Raw genomic sequence first — 21,703 nt, 5'->3', positions numbered from 1 at the left:
GTTCCCTTCCTCTCTATTGACAGCTGTTAGCTTTTCGGTCAGGGGGGCTGCAAGGAGGAGGTAAGTTAGGCTGCCCGGCCCATGTGCAGCTCTCATCTGAGTCCAAGAAGCTGCCCTCCTCAGAGGGCTCCTGGCTGTCACCTTCTCCCCCCCGCCATTTCCTCCCACCATTCTCTCTCGTTAGCACATTCCAACCCTCTGCCACTTGCTCTATTTGAGCTGGGCCTCTCCTCAGCCTGGACGCCACATGGAGGTGGAGATGAGGGGAGGCAGCAGCACAGAACAAACAGACCAAATTCACTGGACATTATGAAAATACTGTTTAGACTCTCCAGACTCCCCAGGCGGCCCTCCTACAGCATGAACGGCAGGTCGATGTTCTTCTCGCCAGTGCCCACGTAGATGTAGCCATAGTTCTTGGTGCGAGGAGCGTGGTAGAAGGTGAGGCCTGGCCAGAGCAGGCTGCGCAGCACCACCAGGGTATTGCCTCTCTCCGTCTGGATGCTCCAGGACCCTGAGGAGGAGCAGGAGGCAAGGCCTGGGCACTGTGGAGGCAGAGCCCTGCCGGGTATGCAGAGGCCCCAGGCTCGGGGCCGCCAGGCCCGAGCATTAAGGTCCAGTGGGAAAAGGGAAGACAGTTTAATTATCCCGGCACTTTACTCCTCCTGATTGCCTTTGAGCCATTTCACTGCTCATTAAAACCACTTCCAGAGGGAGGGCAAAGGAAATGAAAAGAGGTAAAACTCAAAGCAGTCCGTTTTGTTCTTGTCAGCAAGTCTAGTGAAAGGTTGCGTGGGGGAGGAAGCTGAATCCACAGTGCACAGGCAGAGGGGAGCTGGGGCTGGGCTAGGGGAGGCCCCAGGCTCCCTCTCACCCTGCACTAGGGGTGCTCACTGGTGGCCTTCAGTCCTGGTGCGCTTCACCGCTGTTTGCCATTTGCTCTCTCTTCCCCAGGCTAGAAGCCTCTGCTCTGAGATGGATGAGACCTGACCAGGCTCACATAGAAGTGGGGCCGTTTCAGGCCTCCCAGCTCAGTAGCCCTTTCTGGCAGCCGGTAGACTGGGAGCCATCCTTGGCGGGAGGGTACTTGAGCTGCAACTAATAAGCCTTTGTCTGTCCTGGGTTCTGCCCTGGTTTTTGCTCCCCAGACGGGAGCAGCCCAGCCTGGGGCTGAGCTGTGCAGCCGTGAGGACTTGGCGGGAAGGGCCTGATCCAGCTCCAGAACCGAGGGAGGGAGCCGCTGTGTGGGAGGAAGGAGCCTGGGAAAATCGCCTCTGGATGCAGATCTGGAACTTCTATTCCCCTGCGCACTGAGGCCTCTCCCGGCCCAGCCGCAGCTCTGCTCCAGGCCCTGCCAGAAAGGCAAATGCTTTGAAGGTTTTGGTGCTGGACCAGCCAGTGATGCGCTGAGAACTGCGCCTAGGCCTTCATCAGCTGCCAGGCCAGCCTGGCTGCCCAGCTTCCACTGCCCCTCTGCCCGCAGGCCCCCTCCAGCCACAGCCCACCATGGTCACTCCACACCCAGCAGCCTCGGAGCTCAGGTCCCACCCTCCAGGGGCCACCCTGAATCCAAGCGACCTGACCACCAGGCACCCCTGGCTCTGATGGCAGCTAGCCCTACTCAGGGTGCCAGCACCTGCCCAGGTCAAAGCCAGAGTTTTTGGGGTGTGTGTAGGTCAGCTGGCCTTGGGCTGCTTAGGGAGAGGCCACCTGGAGGCCACCTCAGCACTGTGCAGTAGCCTGCACCAAGTGCCACCACCCATGCATGAGATGATGAAGCAGAAGGCACAGTGTGGGCTCGACCCCACTCCCCCAGGCCCACTCAGTGCTGGCCAGACAGCATTAAGAAGAAAGAAGGGTGTTCCTGGGTTCCCAGAGCTCTGGGTAGGGCACTGCCTAGGTTGGGATGGGGGCAGTATCTTTCCTGGTCAGAGAAGTGGAGAGTATTTCCCCTAGCTCGCAGCTTTCCTCTGCGTATCTCCACCTCATAGACCTGCCCGCAGAGTTCTAGAGGCCTTAGCCTGTTGCTTTCCCAGTCACTCATTGCAGAAAACAGATGGCCTATGGGTAACAGGAGAGGGGGTGTGACAGAACAAAGTGTTCCCAGTGCACTGCATTCAGCGTCTGGCCAGAAGCACAGGCCCCCCCAGAAGATAGCGCTCTGCCCTCTACCCCTGCCAGTTCCCAGAGCATCGTCTGGTGTGTCCCTCCCCGCCCTTGGAGCCCACGGCCACACATCCCCCTTGAACTGAAAAAGGTCAGGCTCTGCCCACCTGGGGAGGGCAGCTTGCAGCCAGATGCTGCCCTGGAGAACTGGAATCCTGGAGTCCCCCGGCCCAGACCACTATCAGCAGTTCCCTGTCGCTGGCACCTTGGCACACCCTGGGCAAGGGCTGGGTCCTGGCCTCCCCTGGCACCAGCCTGCCCACCTAGGGTTTGGCCACCGGGGGGCCCAGGCTCATCAGCAGGGGCTCTCCCCACCCCACCCAAGAGCAAGGAGAAACTGACAGGGATGCTAGAGAAATACAGTGCTGCCACCAGGTTGGGGGCCGGTGCCGAGCAGGCCCAGGGTGCAGGCCAAGGACAGGAGCGGCATGTGAAGTGGCCGGCCAGCCAATGACACTACCTCCTCCCTCCCTTGCATTCCTGTCACACTCCTGTCCTTTCCTTGTCCCTGGCGCAGCTTGTCGCCCAGGAAACACACTCTCAACGTGCCAGGAGTCACGTAGCGTCTACCTGGGAAGCCAGGCGCTTGCTGTCACCTTCACCCACTTTTCTCACTGCAACTGCTGGAAAGGCTGGGCCTAGCCAGCCACCACCTGTGGGGCTCTGGGGAAAGCAGCCTCCTGCAGCCCTGGTGTTTCTGTTCTCAGCCCCTGGTCTCTCCCAGGTCTCCCCAGACCTCCCCTCCGGTCCCCTGGCAACCACTCTTCTCCACAAGCGCTCTTCTTTGAGGGTGTGGTGGGAGGGATATAAGCTGGTAAATCAGGAATGGGCCCTCCTGCATCAGCAGGAAGTTGCAGGGCCTCACCCGCCTTGCCAGTGTGGAAACCTCAGGCTGGGGTAGGCTTATCATGGTTATATTCTCCTGCCCGCCAGGAAGGAAGGCAGCAAAGCTCTGAGATTAAGTTTGAGGAGTAGAGTGGACCAGGCTGGGGTTCAGGGCTGTCCAGGGGCAGCAGATGGCTTAAACCGGTCCTCAGACCAGCACCACACAACTTGTCACACACACAGAAATGGCCATGGGCCCCTTCTCAGAGCAGCCACTCCCACCACACCAGGGCCACAGCGCCTGGGAAGGGGGTGGGGGCGGGGTGGGGAACGAGGCGGAAGAGTTCCTGGTCTTATTGATGAGCAAGGCCAGGCCCCCTGGTCCAGAAGACAGAGCACCTGTCACCCAGGCTTCCACAGGGCTGGAAGGGAGGTGCCACCTGCACACCCCCCAAGAGAAGGCTGATCCCGGACACCGTGTTCCCCACCCCTCTTCGATGCTGTCCCCCTGGTCCCCCGCGGCTTTCCAGGGAAGCAGGCCCCTTGCTGCCCTCTGCTGCCTGAACTGGGCATTGTGCTGGAGCCTCTGCGGCCCTGTGCTGAGCAGTTCCTGAGATCTGTCAGCTCCGGCCCAGAGTGGAGCAAGGAGAGGCGCTCTGCCCTCTACCCAGCTCGCTCTGCTTCCCAGGACACCTATGATTTCACTTGTGAGGCACCTTTCTATTTTACTTTTCTGTTTCATTTGATCTTCCCAAACCTCTGTGAGGCAAAGATGGTGTCCTGTTCCCAGCGGCATCTCTGGTGCCTGGGACATAGTAGCTGCTCAGTGGCTATTATTTGCTGATAGAGTGGAAGATTAAGGAGCATTGAATGGCAAGAGTACTGCCTAGAAATCTGGTGTCCTGACCTGGTGCTTCATGTCTCACCTGGCGAGAGCCCAAGCTCAGAGAACTCTTAGCTGTTGCCCTGTGTCCACCAGGAGGATGGTTTCGCTCCCAAAGCCCTACTCCCACAAAACTCCGCAGACCCCAAGGCACAGTTCAGGAGGGCATTAGTGGCCCCAGGCAGGGCCAATCTAAGCCATACCTGCTCACAGATGACATGAAGTTCCCCTGAGCAACTGCCTCAGACCCAGAAAGGAAACTGATCCTACCTGGGCAGAAAACGGCTCCCAAATTCCACCCCTCCGGCCAGTGCTGGTGTCCCAGGGAACTCTTCCTCGGGATTTTGGCCTCACTTAGCAGCCCAGCCATTCTGGCTGCTGTCTGCCTGATGGGGCAGCCTCCCAGCAGCTCCTTTTGCTCTTTCACTGGCAGATAAGGAAGGGAGTCTGGGAGCAAAGTCAGTGTCTGCTCTCCCCCGACCATCCACACTTTCACCCCCACACCATGGCTCCCATCAAGACATCATGAGAAAAAGCTGGGCCCGACTTCCTGGAGGCTTTCTGGTGTTAGCTCTGGGAGGAAGGGAGCTGGAGGCCCGGAAGCTGTGGAGTTTCCCAAGGTCAGGCCAGGAGCATCCCTCCCCTCAGGCCCACACACACAGGAGATGTCAGGAGCCCTCAGCCCCTAAGGCTCCAGGACTACGGACAAAGCAACGTGCGGGGGTGGACTGGGTGTCGAATCACGCTTCAGCCCTAAGGCCCACCATTAGGGCAAGAAGTCTAGGCTCAAGGAGGAGGAGGCGCTCTTGTGTTAGCACCCCCAGTCACCCAGCGCTATGGAGGGAGTGCCTCATCCGCTGGCCCTGGAGCATCCTGCTGCGTGTGAGAAGGCTGAGAAGTCAGCACCGGACAGAGCTTTCCAGCCACACACTGAATCAGGGAGGAGGGGCTGCTGCCCCCAGATTAGGGGCTCTAAGAGGACTTTTCTCCGTCCACCATTCAGCCCATGGCGCCAGGTCCCACCACCACAGTGTTCCTGGCTCCCTTTATCAACCAGGGATGTGCAGCCCCCTCCAGCCTTGCCAGGCAGGGAGCAAAGAATTGGAGGAGGTAATGGGAGTCTGGGAAGTATGTCTGGTGGTTGAGAAATGCCCATCCCCAATAAACCTTCTTCATCTCCCCCAGAGGTCCAGGACCCCCTTTTCTATGCTCAAGGAGGGTTGACTCTGGAGCGCCCATGTATTGGAGGCCAGAGTAGCCACTCTTTGCTGGCAGTCCTTACCCACCTGGGACCCACAGCCCAGCCCCTGGGGCACTGCAGTAGCCGTGAAACAGCCTCCAGATCCCTGGCTTGCCCCTTTCCATCCATCCATGCACCACTGCCTTGTTATCACAGACCTGCTCACGAGCCACCAGCAGCTCCTACTGCCTTGGTCTACGCCTCCTACCCCTTGGCCTCCTAGGCCCCCCTAGGCCTGCCCGACCCACCTCTAAGGCCTTTTTGCTACCGACAACAAGATCAGTAATAATTATTAATTTTTACTTGAGTCCTTAATGTGTTAAGCACTATTATAAATGTTTTGTATATGTGTTAACTCATTTAATTCTCATAACAGCCCAATGAGGTAGGAAGTATTATTCCCCTTTTACAAATTGAGGCACAAGGAAATTGAGGGACTTGCCTGAGGTCACCCAGCTAGTATGAGGCAGATTCAGGATTCCAACGCAGGCTTTCTGGTTCCAGAGCCCTTTCCTTTAACGACTACTGCCGTCCCACCCCTACCCTGAGTTCCAGCCCGACTGGGTTGCTCATTGCTCCTCAGAAGCGTTTCCCCTTAGTGGTGGGAGTGACTATTGTCCTGCCATTCCCAATGTCCACTTAAAATGAAACACCATCTACTTGACACCACAGTTAAGGCCAGAGCCTTGGAGTCTAACGCTCTAACACTATGTCCTTGGGTTTAACTCTCTGAGCCTCTGTTTCTTCATCTGTAAAATGGGGATAATAATAGTATCTACCTCATAGGTCAGCTGTGAAGATTAAAATGAGATAAGGCATGGGAAGGACAGTACAATGTCTGGCACACAATAAGCAGTGTCATTGCTTTTATGAGTAGTTACTAGTATCATTATCTTTGCCATCATCAACAACAGATTCCCTCCAGTTCTCAGAACACCAAGCATGGGGAGGGAAAGAAGCAGGGGTGCTGAGTCAGTGCCTTGGGTCTGGCCCCCGAATGCCGGAGCCTGGCACCTGTCCTGGGCTGCAGCATCCAAGCAAGAGCATCTTCCAAGGACATGCTCGTCTCTACTGGTGGACCCCAGGAAGGAAATGGGGTCTCTGTGACTCCACCAACTGCTGGCTGTGTGCCTGGGCCAGGTGGGACCTGAAGCACAAGAAGGCCTCTGGAGACCTCCCTGGTGGCACAGTGGTTAAGAATCCATCTACCAATGCAGGGGACAAGGGTTCGATCCCTGGTCCGGGAAGATCCCACATGCCAGGGAGCAACTAAACTCGTGCACCACAACTACTGAGCCTGCGCTCTAGAGCCCACGAGCCACAACTACTGAAGCCCACGCACCTAGAGCCTGTGCTCCGCAACAAGAGAAGCCACCGCAATGACAAGCCCACGCACCGCAACGGAGAGTAGCCCCCGCTCACCGCAACTAGAGAAAGACCACACGCAGCAATGAAGACCCAACACAGCCAAATAAATAAATAAATATTTTTTAAAAAAAGGAGGCCTCTGAAGTTGTATGTTTTATGATTAAAAAGTACAACCACATAACAGGAGGCAAATGTATGGAACTCATTTCCTTAGCAGGTGGCCTCAGCAGGTCAGTCAGCACCCACTCACTGAGCACCAGCTGTGTGCTAAGCACTGGATCTAACCCTGAAACTAACCACTGAGATGTATGGATGGCTAGTATTTTCAGGGGTGTTTTCAGAGATGTTTTGGGTCAGGGGAGATTCCCAATTTGCCTCCATTCAAGATTGGTATGAAAATCAAAAGAAACACTGAGAGACTTCCTGTCTGTGGAAGCACATGGAAGACAATCCTTTTGTCCGCAAACACTTACCAACTGTTTACTAGGAGCTGAGCCCTGTATTGGGCCCTGGGGAAGCCCCACCCTCAAGGCCCCACAGTGAACCCCCAGTTCCCACCCAGGCCCTCGGTCCCACTCTTAGAGGAGAATGGCAGGTGGCACGGCCCACTGCTCTGACCTGGGGGCAAATCCAATGTCCTCCAAGTAACAGGCTGTTACCTTTGGGGATGTCATGCTCCAAGGAGTCCATGAAGTCCAGGGAGGGGTCCAGGTCAGCCTTCTCAAGCAAGGTCTTGTTCTTCAGCTCAACAGGCTCCCTGAAGTGGAAGTAGGAACTGAGCTTCTTGGCTTCAGACGAGGACAGTCCTACAAAAGGGGCGGCAGGTAGGAAGTGAAGGTCATCCCCAAACCCCACAGTCCCCTTCCTCTATGATTGGGGACCACGTGGAGGGGCTTGCAGAGGACTCAGTCAGCTACTGACGGGGGACTGAAGGGCGAAAAGGGAGCAGTGTTCTCTCAGCCGAACTTGGCTCAGATCCTGCAATGAGGACAGACCATGGAGGAGGAGGGTAGGAAAAGGCGGGGAGCCCAGCACCACACAAAGCCCCAGACCCAGGTGGCCAGATGCTCCCCCACCCTCAGGCATAAAAGAGTCAGGGTCCAGTGACTGGGTACCCATGCCAAGCACAGATACCAGGTCATTGGGCACATCCTCCCAAGTGATGTGGCCACAGCTATTCTTTCTCTGAGAAAGTGGGCAGTCTCCCCTGGACTCCCAGGCATGTGTCCAACTATGCTCAGGAAGAGATGCCTTCTGGCCCTAAGAGATGCCTGAGAATTCACCTTCAAAGGTCCGATTGACACGGATGGGTCCAAAAGGGGTCTTAAAGAGGGCACCTCGGGGGATGACAGCCACAGCCTTGTCGATCTGGTCAATGATGGACACCAAGCGGGTCTCTTCCTTGATCTGGACCTGAGGAGACAAGAGACAAGCCATCCTGCCAGGGCGCTGTGCCCAGTCACTCCTGGTGCAAGGGCCTCAGCATGACCATCTGATCTGGGTCACCACAGTGTAGATGCCAGGTCCATGGAAAATCACGATGGTGAGTCCTCGCCTTCCTGCCCTCCCTTCCTTTCTTAAATTGGTGATGAGTGCAATATTTAAAACTTAAAAAAAAAAGCAGTCTCTCTCACTTCATCCCTGGCCCCCAAATTGCCCTCACTGGGGGCAGATACCGTTAATGGTTTTTTATGTACCTTTCCAGAAACAAACCATTCTATCATCATATTTTAATGTTGCTTATTTTGCCTTTTTAAAATATAAAAGCTATCATGCTCACTGTAGACTATCTGGGTAATAGAGAAATATTTTACAATATACCTAAGAAAATGAAAACCACTCATAATCCCACCTTCTAAAGGTAATCGCTGATAACATATTGGTATACTTCCTTCTATTCTTTTTTTCTATGCCTATATTCAAAGGAAAATTAGAGTTACAGTTTATATAGTTTCATATCCTGCCCTTTGACTTAACATTATTTCTCAAGCATCACCCCATACAATTTTTACGCAGATGAAATTTGGTTATAATCAATATCAAGGGCAGCCCTGAACAAAAGGACTTCATAGAGATGTTTGGGAAAAAGCAGCACTTACCAGGGAAAACATGTCACTGGGAGCCCCCAAAGTCACTCAACCACCTGTTTCCCATGGGCTGCTGACTAGAATTGATTACAAAGGAGGAGAGCGAAACTAATAATAAGTGTCTAGGCCAGGGGCTTTAAATATGTCACCTCATTTAATCTGCACAAGCCTGCAAAGTAAACATAATGATCCCAATTCTACAGAAAATAAAACTGAGGGGAGGTTAAGTTTGTCAGGCGGGCACGGGGTTGCAGCTGAAGCATCATAGACCTAGACCCAGAGTTTCGGCATCACCTGGGTTCCAGTGCAGAGGCTGGGTTTTGAATCCCAGGTTTCTCCAGTTTCAGAACTTGGGCTGGTTATTTTTTGACTGCACAACCCCATTTCTAGGAGTTGATCCTTCAAATCGAGTGCATGCATGGGAAATGACGCATGCACAAGCTTACTCACTGTGGCATCGCTTGTCAGAGCGAAAACTTGGAAACCGACATTTCCGTGAATGAGACGCCGGTTAAATATGGTACGTTCACACAATGGTAAAAAGAATGGGGAGGTTCTTCAGGCACTGATGTAGAAAAATCTCCAAAATATATTGTTAGGAGAAAAAAGCAAAGTGCAGAACTGTGTGCATAACATGCTGCCACTTGTTTTGTTTTGTTTTTTAAGATAAAAAGAGAATATGTCGGGGTGAGGTATTGGCTGAGGTTTGTACTTGCATAAAATGTCTCTGGAAGCAGAGCTTCTCAAACTTTAATGCATATTTAAATCCCCTTGGAGGGACTTCCCTGGCGGCACAGTGGTTAAGAATCCGCCTGCCAATGCAGGGGACACAGGTTCGAGCCCTGGTCCAGGAAGATCTCACATGCCAAGGAGCAACTAAGACCGTGCGCCACAACTACTGATCCTGTGCGCTAGAGCCTGCGAGCCACAACTACTGAGCCTGCATGCCTAGTGCCCGTGCTCTGCAGCAAGAGAAGCCACCGCCATGAGAAGCCCCCACTTGCTGCAACTAGAGAAAGCCCGCGCGCATTAACGAAGACCCAACACGGGCAAAAATAAATAAATAAACTTATTAAAAAATAATAAAAATTAAAAATAAATCCCCTTGGAACATGTTAAAATTCAGACCCTGATGCCAGCCCGAGAGTCTGCATTTCTAACTCCCAGGGCATGGTGATGCTTCTGATACAGACTGCGCTTTGAGTGGCAAGACTTGGACACACACACACACACGCAACACGGTTCTATTAATGACCCCCAGAAAGACGACCTGAGTGACTGGTGGATAGGGTAGGAGGGAAACTTTACTATATTCCTTTTTGTGAATTGTGAACCAAGTGAATGTATTATCTAGTAAAATACAAATTTATACAAAAATATAAGCACCTGCACACACCCCCTTGCCCCAGAGCAAAGCACACACCCCTTCTTCCCAGCCCCAGCCCCATAGCACGGCTCCCCCGAGAGCTGCCCAGCCACTTTGCCACCGTGTCATCACTCAGGAGTGGTGTTACCCTGGGCAAGTCACTTAACCTCTCTATGTTTCCGTTTTCTCCTCTCTATCACCTGGAAAGTAAGGTACCAACTTCCCAGAGCTGTGAGGATGAAGCAATGGGACTGGCACAGTGGCACAGGCCCTAACACACCCAGCAACCCAGGCCCAGCTGGCACCAGTGGCAGCGATGATAAACGTTGTTTCTGCCGCAGTGTGCATTGGGCTGGGGTTTGGATGGCCCAGGTCCCTTTCATTCGGGCCCTCCTCCTCCTCTTGTCTTCACTCACCACTACTTCTTCTTCAAAGACCTTTTCGCCCTCATTCACCTTCTGCAGCTCGGTGTGTTCGTACTCATGTGAGGGGTCCCCCATGAAGCGGCCCTTCACCACAGACGTCTGCATCTCCATCTCCTCCGTGGCAGGGGGCAGGAGGCTCCACTCCATGCAGTTCAGGCTGCCAACAACATCCCCATCACCCCGATTCTAACTCCCCTCTGACTCCAGCTTCCTGCCCCCGCCCCTTCTCAAGAGAGGTGAGGCCCAAGAAGAGCTGTTGGGAGTCACATCTTTCCCCTAAGAAGTGCTAAGTGCCTGTGGTGCACCCCACCCCACATGTGATGAAATTCAGCTTTATCTTTTAAAAGCTTCAGTACGCCAAGATTCCAAGAGCTTCTTCCTAGATAGATATCTGGACTGTGAGGTCCCATTTGAGTTTCTGGAAGCTGAACTTTCCTCAGTTGCAGGTGCCTCTGCTCCTGTGGGCCCCAAATTCATGCTCAGCCTGCCTGCTGAGCTGACAGCATGGCTATCTCCACCCACTTCTCAGGAAAGCCCAGCCCAGGCTCAAGAAGCTCTCCTCCTCTGAGGTCTTCCCTTCTTTCTCACATCCTGCCAGGAGGGGATATCCTCCCACTCCTCCCTCATCCATGTAGGGCCTGCGTCCCCAGCCTGCTCTCTGCTCACGTTTCCTCCCTTCACTCTCCACTGGCTCCTTCACAGCATGAAAACGCCCCAGCTTTATAAAACAACAGCCCTCAAATCCATGCCCCTCTAGAAAATGCCCCTTTCCTGTCCTGCCCTCTTCTTCCCCAACTCTGAACCATAATCGAGAACAATTTGCTCTGTGGCAGCCCTTGCTCTCCCTCACTTTCACTCTTTGACCACTGCACCATGATTCTGCCCCTGGCACCCCAAGAAACTGCTCCAAAGAAGGTCATCCATGGGACCTAAAACCCAACAAACGCATCTCCATTTCTATTTCCTTTTACATCTCCTTTCTCCCTCCTCCAGTGCCTTAAGTACTTCCAAGGATCTATTCTCACTGCTCTTTTCTCTCCACAGTCTCACCTACCTGACCCCTAGAACCCCAGCTACTCCCTAGTTGACATCCAGAATCCAGCCACCTCTCACCACCTCCACTGCTTCCACCCTTGTCCAAGCCACCATCTACTCTTGCCCAGATATTGCAGTAGCTTCCTAACCGGTCTCCCCATGTCCATACCTGCTCCCCTTTCAGTCTAGTCCCCACCCAGCTGTTAAAACCTAAGCCAGATCGTGTCTCTGTGCAGAACCTTCCAGTGACTTCCCATTGAGCCAAGTCCTTACAGTGCCCCACAGGGCCCTGCACAATTGTCTCGGCCCCTCTCTGACCTCATGCAATGGTCCCCCTCACTCACTCCTCTCTAGCCACACTAGCCTCTTCAGAGTTCCACACTACACTAAGCACACACCTGCCTCGGGGCCTTTGCACTTGCCTGGAATGCTTTTCCCTGACATAAACACACAGCTTACTCTCTCAGTTGCTTCAGGTCTCTTCTCAAATGTTACTGTTTATAATAGTACCCCATCCTGTATTCTCTGTCTCCTTTAGCACCAATGCTAAGTGTATGTTTATTTATTGTCGGTCTCCCCTCCCCCACATACACACTAAAATGTAAACTCCATGAAGACAAGGACTTTGTCTCTTTCGCAGTGAATTCCCCATGCCTAGATCAATGCCTAGCACATACTAGGTGCCAAAGAAATAAAAACTGATTGGAATAGAGTGAGTCTCAAATCTCTATCTTCAGTCCAAATTTTTCTTCTGGACTCCAGATCTGTACTTTAATATGCCTCCTTACCACCCTGCCCCATAGGCACCTCACACCAAATTCACTAGGCCTTCCCTAGTACCTCCTGAATTCTCTCCCAGTGGGGGGCACCAGCACTTACCCAGCTACCTAAGCTGGAAGGAAGGGTCAACCGTGACCTCTTCTTCACCTTTCCCCATTTAGTCACAAGTCCTGCCACTTCTACCACTTAAATCTTTCCAATCCCTCCCCTCTATTCCCTCAGCTACCTCCTCCTTTCAGTCCCCCTTCATCTGGACACTGCAACAGACTTCCAAATGCTCACCCACTTCCAGACCATTCTACCCACTCAGGTCTGAGCAGGCTCTTCTTGATTAAAGGCCCTCAGTGGCTCCCCATAGCCTGTGGACAAAGTTCAAACCCCTTGGCCTCTCCATCCAGTTCAACATAACACCCTAGGCTGCCACTGCCATGTTTGCCTGCCCACTATTCTCCCAAAACACCCAAAGCCAGCTCAAGCCAATAAGCTTGCAGTTGTTCCCTCTAACTGTCATGCCTGTCCCCCACACTTTCCTGGAGAACTCCAGATCATCTCTCAGATCTCAGTAATCTTATCTAATTACTCTCTAGGAGAATGTCCCACCCTGGCACCCCTTTGTGTACACCTCCGTCCCAGTTTTAAGACACTTTGCTGTAATTGCTGGGTTACCCATTGGTCTCCCTTCCTAGGATGTGAATAACTTGGAGATACGGGTGAGTCTTAGCCATCTTTTTAACCCCAAGTCTAGCACAGGATACATCCAATCAATGTTGGATTGATGCATGGATAGATAAATGAAGTCTCCAACTTCCTGCAGCCTCAACGGAATGCTTGTAAGATGATGAGCTCCCCATCGTCGGGGGTAGTCAAAAAGAGGTTGGATGGTCCTGTATGGCACTGTCCAGGGAAATTTCTTCAGTTCTAAATCCCTTCTCTCTCATTCCACATTCGTTCACTAATTCCTAGAGGGCCTCCTGTGAGCCAACACCTCCACCGAAAATGCTTCGGGACCCACTTCCAAACAGCTCCCCACCACCCCTCAAGGCTTCTGACCCTTCTCCAAGCTGAACTCTTTGAAAAAGCAGGTCCACCACCTGACGTCTACTCTGGGTCTTCATTCTCCAGAAACTTTCATCTTGCCCTGCCTCCGTTCTTGCCACGCTTCCATTATAACCCCACCAGTCTTTCTCTGGCGCCCCTCCCCACGTGTCCTCCCAGGGAGGACCTCGCCCACTCTCTTCCTGGACCTCGCCCCTTTCGATCCTACCTCGCACCCACCCCTTCCCGGCCCTCGCTAGCCCCCGGCTCCTCAGTATCCCCCTGTGGCCTCAGCCAGCCCGGGCGCCGCCTCCACCTGTACAGGGTCTTGCGCGGTGCGAGCTGGTCCTCGCTCAGGCCCTGCGCGATGTAGTAATCGGCGACGAGGCCGAGGATGCGGCCCCAGAAAAGGACCCGATCGAAGCGGTAGTCGCGTTTAACCAGCATAAGGGAAGTGAGCAGTGAGGCCCGACGGTCCGGGCTGAGGCCCTGCCCACTACCGGACGCCAGCTCCAGAGACAATAGGAGGCTCTCTTCGTCCATTGCTCCAGCGGCTCTGCTCAACGCCTGCCAGGTTGCTAGGAGAAGCAGGTCTCCACTGAGACCCAAAGCTCCGCCCTTCCATCCGACCGGAAGCGGGATTTCACGCACGCGACCTCCCGTAGCCCAGCCTTCTGGGGCCTCCTGCCAGCCCTTCTTCCCATGGAGCCCTTCCGAAAAGCCAGGGGTACACTAGCTCCCTCCCGCTTCCTTTCCCGAGTAGGTGTTGGGAGGTGTTGTTGTCAGGGCAACGGCGTGATTTTTCCCCCCCCAAATAGGTAGGATACAGTTGATAGATTGGAGGTCCAAATAAGCCAAGTTCTGGGGATATTTTTGCTTTCCCTAAGCCCTTACACACGGTCGACATTTACTGAGTCCTCACTGTATACGCAGTGGGGGTTTGGGAAGAAAAATGCAACAGCGACACTAGCTATATTATTTCACTCCAGTCATGTCCTTTCTTGGCCTCAGAATTATCTACGCAGAAAAGAATTTGAGATCCTCTTGGCTCTAGGATACCAAGGCAATTAATCCCCCGCAAAGACAGGTCTTACAAAGACCTAGGCAAGGTGATGAGGGGGGGCGGGGGCGGGGAAGTTCCCCAGCGGCCCAGTGGCTGGTTAGGACTCCCCGCTTTCACTGCCTGAGGACCTGGGCCAATCCCTGGTGGGGGAATTAAGATCCCACTAGCCCTGCAGCACGGGTAGCTGGGGCCTAGGCAATTGGGGCAAGGTATAGGGCCACACCTTGGGAAAGGAGGGTGCGAAGAGGGGTACAAAATGGGTGATTTTACAGACTACACTTTCCCATCAACATTTTCATTTACATTAACAACTACATGTTCCCTACCACCTACATTTACCTACCTCAAGCCCCACAACTGTTGCTTTTAGGCGAAAGTGGTGGCAACAGATGAAAGGCCAGAACCCCACTGAAGCTGGGGCTCTTCACTCCCTGGGCGAGATACTATTTCTTCACATCCATCTCTGGAGTGCCCAGCCAAGGTTAAGAGATAAACAGGGACTTCCATAGTGGCGCAGTGGTTAAGAATCCGCCTGTCAATGCAGGGGACACGGGTTCGATCCCTGGTCTGGGAGGATCCCACATGCCAAGGAGCAACTAAGCCCGTGCGCCACAATTACTGAGCCTGCGCTCTAGAGCCCACGAACCACAACTACTGAAGCCCATGTGCCACAACTACTGAAGCCCGCGCACCTAGAGCCCGTGCTCCGCAACAAAGAGAAGCCCCCGCGATGAGAAGCCCGCACACCACAAAGAGGAGTAGCCCCGCTCGCCACAACTAGAGAAAGCCCGTGCTCAGCAACAAAGACCCAATGCAGCCAAAAATAAATTTTAAAAAAGAGATAAACAGGTGCCTCAGCAGGCTTGTTGTCAGAGGAGATGGGATTTATTGATAAAATTATTAACTGATCTTTTAATTTCTGGATTCCTTTGGAGGACTCATGAAATCAGAATGACCTGGCCCCAATGCCAACCCGACAGAGAAGTGTCTAAATTACCTGAATAATTACTTTGTTTTGATTGCCTAGACATTGTTTATGAAGGCTTTTAAAAGTAGTACTTGAGGGAATCTGACTTGGCTTAATGTGTCTTACATCTCAAAACAATTTATAACTCCCTTGTTCAAAACTCTCCCTCCCTTTAGGCAGACCCCTCAGCCTGTCCCTTCCCAAGTGGGAGATATGGCCCCGCTCCTCTTCTGTAAGGTAATATCAGACACAAAAACAGCAAAGTCCAGCTGGTGGAATATGCTTCAAGTGGACACAGCACAGAAAAGATCTCAAACCTTTTGTTTGCATTGATTCCATGTTTACTCCGCACCAATAAATGGCAGGTTCCATGTCACGAAACACAATCTGAAGCCAGAGACGGAAGTCCTGCAGCTTTCCAATTCTACCACCTTCAGTAGGGCAAACCCTGTTTAATTAGCTCAGAGTAAAATCACGCAGGGTGTACAGCACAGTGTAAAGCACTGAGCCTCTGGAGCCAGCTGGACTGGGTTTGAATCCAGGTTTCGACACTTATGCAAGTTATTCAATCTCAGAATCCAGGTTTCGACACTTATCTTATGCAAGTTATTCAACCTCCCCAATCTCCCCAAGCGTCATCTATAAAACGGAGACTATAATATGAACTTTTCAAGGTTATTAGATTAGATAATGTATGTAAAGTGCTTAAAACCTACTATAAAATATAAACTATTTTTATGTTTTCTTAAAATATAAAACATAATTCTTCTTAAAACATAAATAGTATATATTGCCCCCATTTACACACACACACACACACACACACACACACACTCACACACACACCCCTATCTCCAACACCAGCAGGATGAGGATTCTGTCTTCAACTTGCTTCCAAGAAATAAGCAGGTGTTCTCAGGGACAAAGGGCATCAGTGCTTAGTGGTCAGGACAGCGTCAAGCTGGAGAGGATAACGGTAAGGATCAGGATGGCCAAGCCAGAAACGTAGCTGAGGAAGGACAGCCACAGGCAGGACAGCAGGGTTTGCCTGAGGACAATACTGCCAACAGTAACTGCCAGCAGCCACCACGCAACTGCAATGGAGGGAGGCAGGGCAGAATTCCAGAAGGGACATCTGGCCTCAGGGAAGTGAGCCTACAGGGCAGTCTTGGTGCCTTAGCCTGTGGTTCAATCAGGCTTTGCAAAGACTCTCTCGGTTTTCTTTTCTCAGCTCCCTTCCCCCATGTGACCTCTGCTTTGGGTACACATACTCATGTGGCAAGCAAAGAACATCGGGCTAGGAGTTAGCTGATGAGAACTCTTGCCCCAGCTCTGATATCGAACTGTTATAGAACTTTGGCCAAGTCACTTAACTTCCCAGATTGGCCTGGGGCTGATGAAGAGAAAGAATCATTAGTAAAAAAAAAATCATGGAAGCCCAAAGCATAAGAGGCCAAGGGGGAAGATAAAATACTCTAACCTCAAGCCTGGAAAGTCTCTTTAAGCTAAAAGAGTTTCATGAAAATGTAAGATTAATCCATACATTTTATATTTAATTCATGAGTCATATCCACATTATGTCCCTAGTAAAAATTCTGAAAGGCCACAGCAAAAAGCAGAAAAGGGTCATCTCCATAGGGGTGTCTGTCTATGGGCCCATGTTTGCTTTCCAACCTCCAAAAGAAACACCTGACCCAGAACCCTCTGGGAAAATCAGCCTTTGATTCAAAGAGATGCTTGTTCAGTGATGATTATTACAGCCCTAACCATACCATCAGCCCCCCGGGAAGTCTAAGGGAGGCAGGCAACCAGAAGGAGACAACCTTCCTCTCACCAGGAATTAACTAGCTCCAAGCAAGAGATGGGTGACTTGGTGCCACAGGGGGAAAGATAATTTAGCCATTGTGTTCACGATGAGCATTCCCATTCACTCGTGGAAGCCCTTCAGTGTCACTGGTGCCTGGAACCAAATGTAATCCTCCCAGGCTGTAGCTGGGATGGCGGGTCGGCCACAGGACAGGGTCACAGTCAATTTGTGGCCCCGGCTGGGCACTCTGTAGCTGAGCTTGGGTCGAAACCAGTCTTCTCCACAGTCGCGGTGACCCTGTGCCATGACAATGGTGCCCATGAGTGGAGGAACCTGCAGCTCACTGAAGGCATCAGCCATGAAAATGGCTCGGAAGAGGCGGCGCAAACAAGCTGCTGTGCTCAGGTTCGGGTCCATGCCGTTGGGGACCAAGCGGGACAAGTCAAGCTCATAGAACTCCTTGGGACTGAGGGCATTGCCCCCAAGGAGGATCAGCACCCGTGGTACTAGAGTCCGGGCAAAGAGACCCTCCAGGTGGCTGAGGACGCTCTCCAGTTCTGCCAGGGTTTGTTGGCATTTCCTGCTGCTCGCCTCGGCAGTGGCCCGAGGTTTCTTCTTCACCACGTCCTCTGCCTGTGAGGACAAAGAATGGTGACAGAGAAGTTCTGCAAGGTAGGGGAAAGCTAATGACCTCTGAAGAACCCTCTGGGATGGAGTAGACTTATGGGGCTGGATTTCCAGTTCAGTGAACTGCCACAGGCAAGACACTGGGTTTTATCAGAGGGCAATGTATCAAAAAGGAAACTACATTCGTTGTACAAAATCATAATTCTTCCACACTTAGAAGAGCAGACAGTGTTCTGAAGCAGGAGGCACCCAGAATTTAGCAACTAAAATATTCAAGGAGATGTGGTGGCACGGCAGGTGGCAAATCTTTGCTGTGCTGAGAGTGATAACAAGACTGAGGATTATTTGGTCTAATAAATTCTGCAGTTCATCCTCCAGTTAAACATGGCAAATGGAAGGAAGGGAGGGATGGAGGGAGGAAGGGAGGAAGGAAGGAAGGAAGGAAAGAGGGAACGGAGGGAGACAGGAAGGGAGGGAAGGAGGGGAGAGAAAGAGGGCTCCCAAGGGCAAAAAGAACTGGAAGGGACCTCCCTGGTGGCACAGTGGTTAAGAATCCGCCTGCCAACGCAGGGGACACGGGTTCAAGCCCTGACCCGGGAAGATCCCACATGCCGCGGAGCAACTAAGCCTGTGCGCCACAACTACTGAGCCTGTACTCTAGAGCCCACAAGCCACAACTACTGAGACCGCATGCCACAACTACTGAAGGCTTCACACCTAGAGCCCGTGCTCCGCAAAAAGAGAAGCCACTGCAATGAGAAGCCCGCGCACTGCAACAAAGAGCAGCCCCCACTCGCCACAACTAGAGAAAGCCGGCACACAGCCACGAAGACTCAACACAGCCAAAAATAAATAAATAAATAAATAGCAAAAAAAAAAAAAAAAAAAAAGAACTGGAAAATAGACAACAGTGGCCAAAGGCAACAACAAACTTTTGGAAGAGAGAAAGCAGATGGAAGAGTTCGAAAGAGCTGAATACCAAGTACTGACAGAGGGGACTCTCCTGAGAAGCTGAAATGATTCACAATGCAGAAGCCCATAAAGGCCCAGGAATGGTCTACTTAAGCACCACAGAAGACAAAAGTGAACACATGGGGACTGAGGGAACACCTGTGCAAGGATCCTTAGATCACCTGCCAATTTCCTCCACCCAGACAGAATGTTTTGGAAGTCCTCTTTCTCTCTTTCTTTCCTTCCTTCCTATTTCTCTCATTTAGTAGTATTTCAGATGGGAGCACAGATAAGCATGTGTTCAATTTGCCATGTTTAACTGGAAGACAACTCCAGAATCACCTTTATTAGACCAAATAATCCTCTTTCCTGTTATCACTACCATTACTTTCTCACCCAATATCCTTCAAGGCTATCAGCTAGCTCAGAGGCCCAGACATGCACACAGAACTTTCAATGACTTATTCTTAAATATTCATCAGACACCAAATAAAAGCCTCTAACATGAAAGAGACCAAAACAAATAAAAAGGAGAAGGAATCTGGAAGAAATGGAGACAAGCAAGCGACAGAGAAAAGCTTCAAAAATACAATAATTAACGTCCACAGGTAAGAGAAGTTCATACAGACAGGAAACAACAGGATGCAATTTAAAAGAAACATGTAAAAATTAAGAAAAAGATATGACTGCCAAAAAAAAAAAAATGATGTAAGTGTTAGAATATAAACTCAGGGAAGTTTATATAAATATACATTTATATTTATATAAACATAATATAAACCCACAGAAAATATAACATAGAAACAAAGAGATGAGGATATGGACAGAAAAGACACTAAAATTAAAGGATCAGTTCATGAAGTCCAAATGCAACACACAATAGGAGTTTCAGAAAAAGAAAACAAGAGGAAAAGCAGGAAGGGTTAGACTATCAAGACTAGAGTGGGTAGAAAGGGACAGAAGCCCTAGGGCTGAAACATCCCTTACAGCTGCTTAGGCTGACAGGCCTGAAGATTCCTTAGACGCCCTTTTTACCTGCCCACCATCTAATAGCCACAAAGTCTCCCCACCAATTTTCTCCCAAAGCCTGTACCCACCTGGGGAGGTTTTCGGTAGAAGTGCTTAAGCTGTTCGTAGGGCAGAGGGAGTTGCTGGCGTTGGTACATGATATGCTTCAGAAGTTCACAAGTAAACCGACAGCACCCTTCCTGGCTGACAGGCCCGGGAAACACCACTGGCACCACGCAGTCTCTGGGGCGAAGGCGCTCCGAAGGGTTGGGAGGTTCCTGGGCGGAGGTGGTCTCAACTTCTATCTGGGGGTCGTGGGTTTCCTCCGACTTCTCACACCACTCCAAATCTGGTAGGTGCACAGAGGGACAAGAGAGAAAAATGAAAAACTTAAAAGGCCAAAGCCAGTCTTCTCATTCCCTTGTGGCGACATCGGCCACCACTGCGGAGGCGACACCCCGACACATGCAGATTCCCTCCGCAAACTCCCCTGTGGGCGGTGGCGCGGAGGTTCCGGATCCCAGTTGCCTAAGGTGAAGTGACGGCGGGATTTGCGGGGAACGGGTGGAGGATTTCGGAGGCAGCGACTGGGGCTCTGCTCAGAAAGTGGAGGCCCTGATCTGGGAAAACGAGTTGAGAGAAAGTGTAGTCAAGCAGGGCCCAGAACCCGTCGCGAAAAGGGTGGTGAACCAATGGAATCCAGGGCCGTGGGGGCGATGGAGTCAACGGGGCCGAGTCAGAACTGAGAGGGACGCAGGGAAATGGGGACAAGAAAGACGGGCCAGAGAAGGGGCCAGGGGCTAAGTGACTGGAGGGGTCAGCGGTAGGGAGGAAACAGACTCCTCGAGCTCCGGACCCCACGCCTTACCAGAGACTGCAGCCGGGGTCTGCACTTCCGCCTCTGGGGCCGCCATCATGACCTCCTCCCCACTCTCCGTGCAGTTTGAATAGGCGCCCCGCGCAGCCTCATGGGAAAACCGCGCTTCCACTTCCGGTTCCGTTGCCCGGAAGTGGGCGGGGCGCCGCGTCAGTGTGGCGGAGGCTGGGCTTGGTGGGGAATTGAGCTCTGCGCTCTCCTTCTTAACACCGTCCGGCAAGTCCGCTGAGCCCTTCTCCCACAGGGAAACCACGGGTTCTCAGCCACGTAGCGCTGCCTTCCAAAGGACACCCGCCCGCATGCATCCGTTCTCTCCTGCGTTCCCTATTCCCTGCGCACCTACTTCGTGCCAGGCCCTGTCCTAGGTGCTGGAGACTCTGCGGCGAAGAAGCCAGAGGCAGGCGCTGTCCGCAAAGGGTTCAATGCCTAATAGATTCAAGGCAATGTGATGAATTATATAGTAAGGCATACATGGGCAGCGGACGCGAAGAACAGGAGCGCCTAACCTAGAGGGGGTGGGAGTGAGGGGTGGTCCCGGAGGAAACTGTGACCTGTAGGATGAGTAAAGGTAAAGAGGAGGGCCTGGTGGAGACTGTTATAAAGAAACAACCCCCAAACGGATTCACTTGTGCTAAATCTCACCAAGACTCATTTCCTAACCCAGTAGCAGTTTCAGCTTCTCCTGGAGTGGAATTTTAAACTAACCAGTCTGGAATTTCCTAGTCAGCGCTAGTGAGGTAATCTGCAAGATAAGTCCCCCAACATTCCCCCTAATCCTTTCTTTCCTTTTGCTAATAACCTCCTTATCTTGCCCCCCCTTTCTATAAAAGTCTTGCATTTTGAACAGCCCCTCAGGGTGCCTTTGTATTTACTAGATGGGATGCTGCATGATTCATGAATTGTTAAATAAAGCCAATTAGATCTTCAAATCTTCAGTTGAACTTTGTTTTTTAACAAGACCTTGAGATACAAGAGAATCCTCTATTCAAGGAATAAAAAGAGTTCAGCTTATGAAGAGTTAAGGCTGTGATGGACAAACAGGAGCCAGATCATGGCAAAGCTTTATAAGCCATGTTAAAGCGTTTGAACTTGATCCCGTAGTGGGGTGGGGGAACCTTTGAAAAATTTAAGAAGGGGAGTGACATAATTACATTTACATTTTATAAATTTAATCTCTACACTGGGTCTAGATT

General features: G+C 51.8%; 2 protein-coding genes across 4 annotated transcripts; both read right to left on the bottom strand.

Annotated features, from left to right (window-relative positions):
* Positions 1 to 307: 307 nt before the first annotated feature.
* On the bottom strand, positions 308 to 15,046 carry RSPH9 (radial spoke head component 9). Of its 3 annotated transcripts, none has more exons than XM_082345894.1 (5): positions 13,527 to 15,046; positions 10,352 to 10,517; positions 7,766 to 7,895; positions 7,142 to 7,288; positions 308 to 1,351 (listed from the first exon to the last, which is right to left on the bottom strand). In XM_082345894.1, the coding sequence occupies exons 1-5, from the start codon at positions 13,751 to 13,753 to the stop codon at positions 1,296 to 1,298; spliced, it is 726 nt and encodes a 241-aa protein (XP_082202020.1). In that variant the 5' UTR covers positions 13,754 to 15,046; the 3' UTR covers positions 308 to 1,295. The 3 variants fall into 3 exon arrangements, with proteins under 3 accessions (XP_082202020.1, XP_082202019.1, XP_082202018.1); XM_082345893.1 differs by having other exon boundaries at positions 308 to 514; positions 10,391 to 10,517; XM_082345892.1 differs by having other exon boundaries at positions 308 to 514; positions 13,527 to 14,682.
* A 1,896-nt stretch (positions 15,047 to 16,942) lies between these two features.
* Positions 16,943 to 20,730, bottom strand: MAD2L1BP (MAD2L1 binding protein). The gene is made up of 3 exons (XM_082345898.1): positions 20,502 to 20,730; positions 19,723 to 19,982; positions 16,943 to 17,680 (listed from the first exon to the last, which is right to left on the bottom strand). The coding sequence occupies exons 1-3, from the start codon at positions 20,548 to 20,550 to the stop codon at positions 17,168 to 17,170; spliced, it is 822 nt and encodes a 273-aa protein (XP_082202024.1). The 5' UTR covers positions 20,551 to 20,730; the 3' UTR covers positions 16,943 to 17,167.
* Positions 20,731 to 21,703: the final 973 nt, after the last annotated feature.

Source organism: Balaenoptera borealis, assembly GCF_965194805.1.
Source record: "Balaenoptera borealis genome assembly, chromosome: 12".
In the NCBI taxonomy this organism is placed as follows: Eukaryota; Metazoa; Chordata; class Mammalia; order Artiodactyla; family Balaenopteridae; genus Balaenoptera; species Balaenoptera borealis.
The sequence above is the reverse complement of the archived record's forward strand: the minus strand, read 5'-3'. Positions and strand labels throughout refer to the sequence as shown.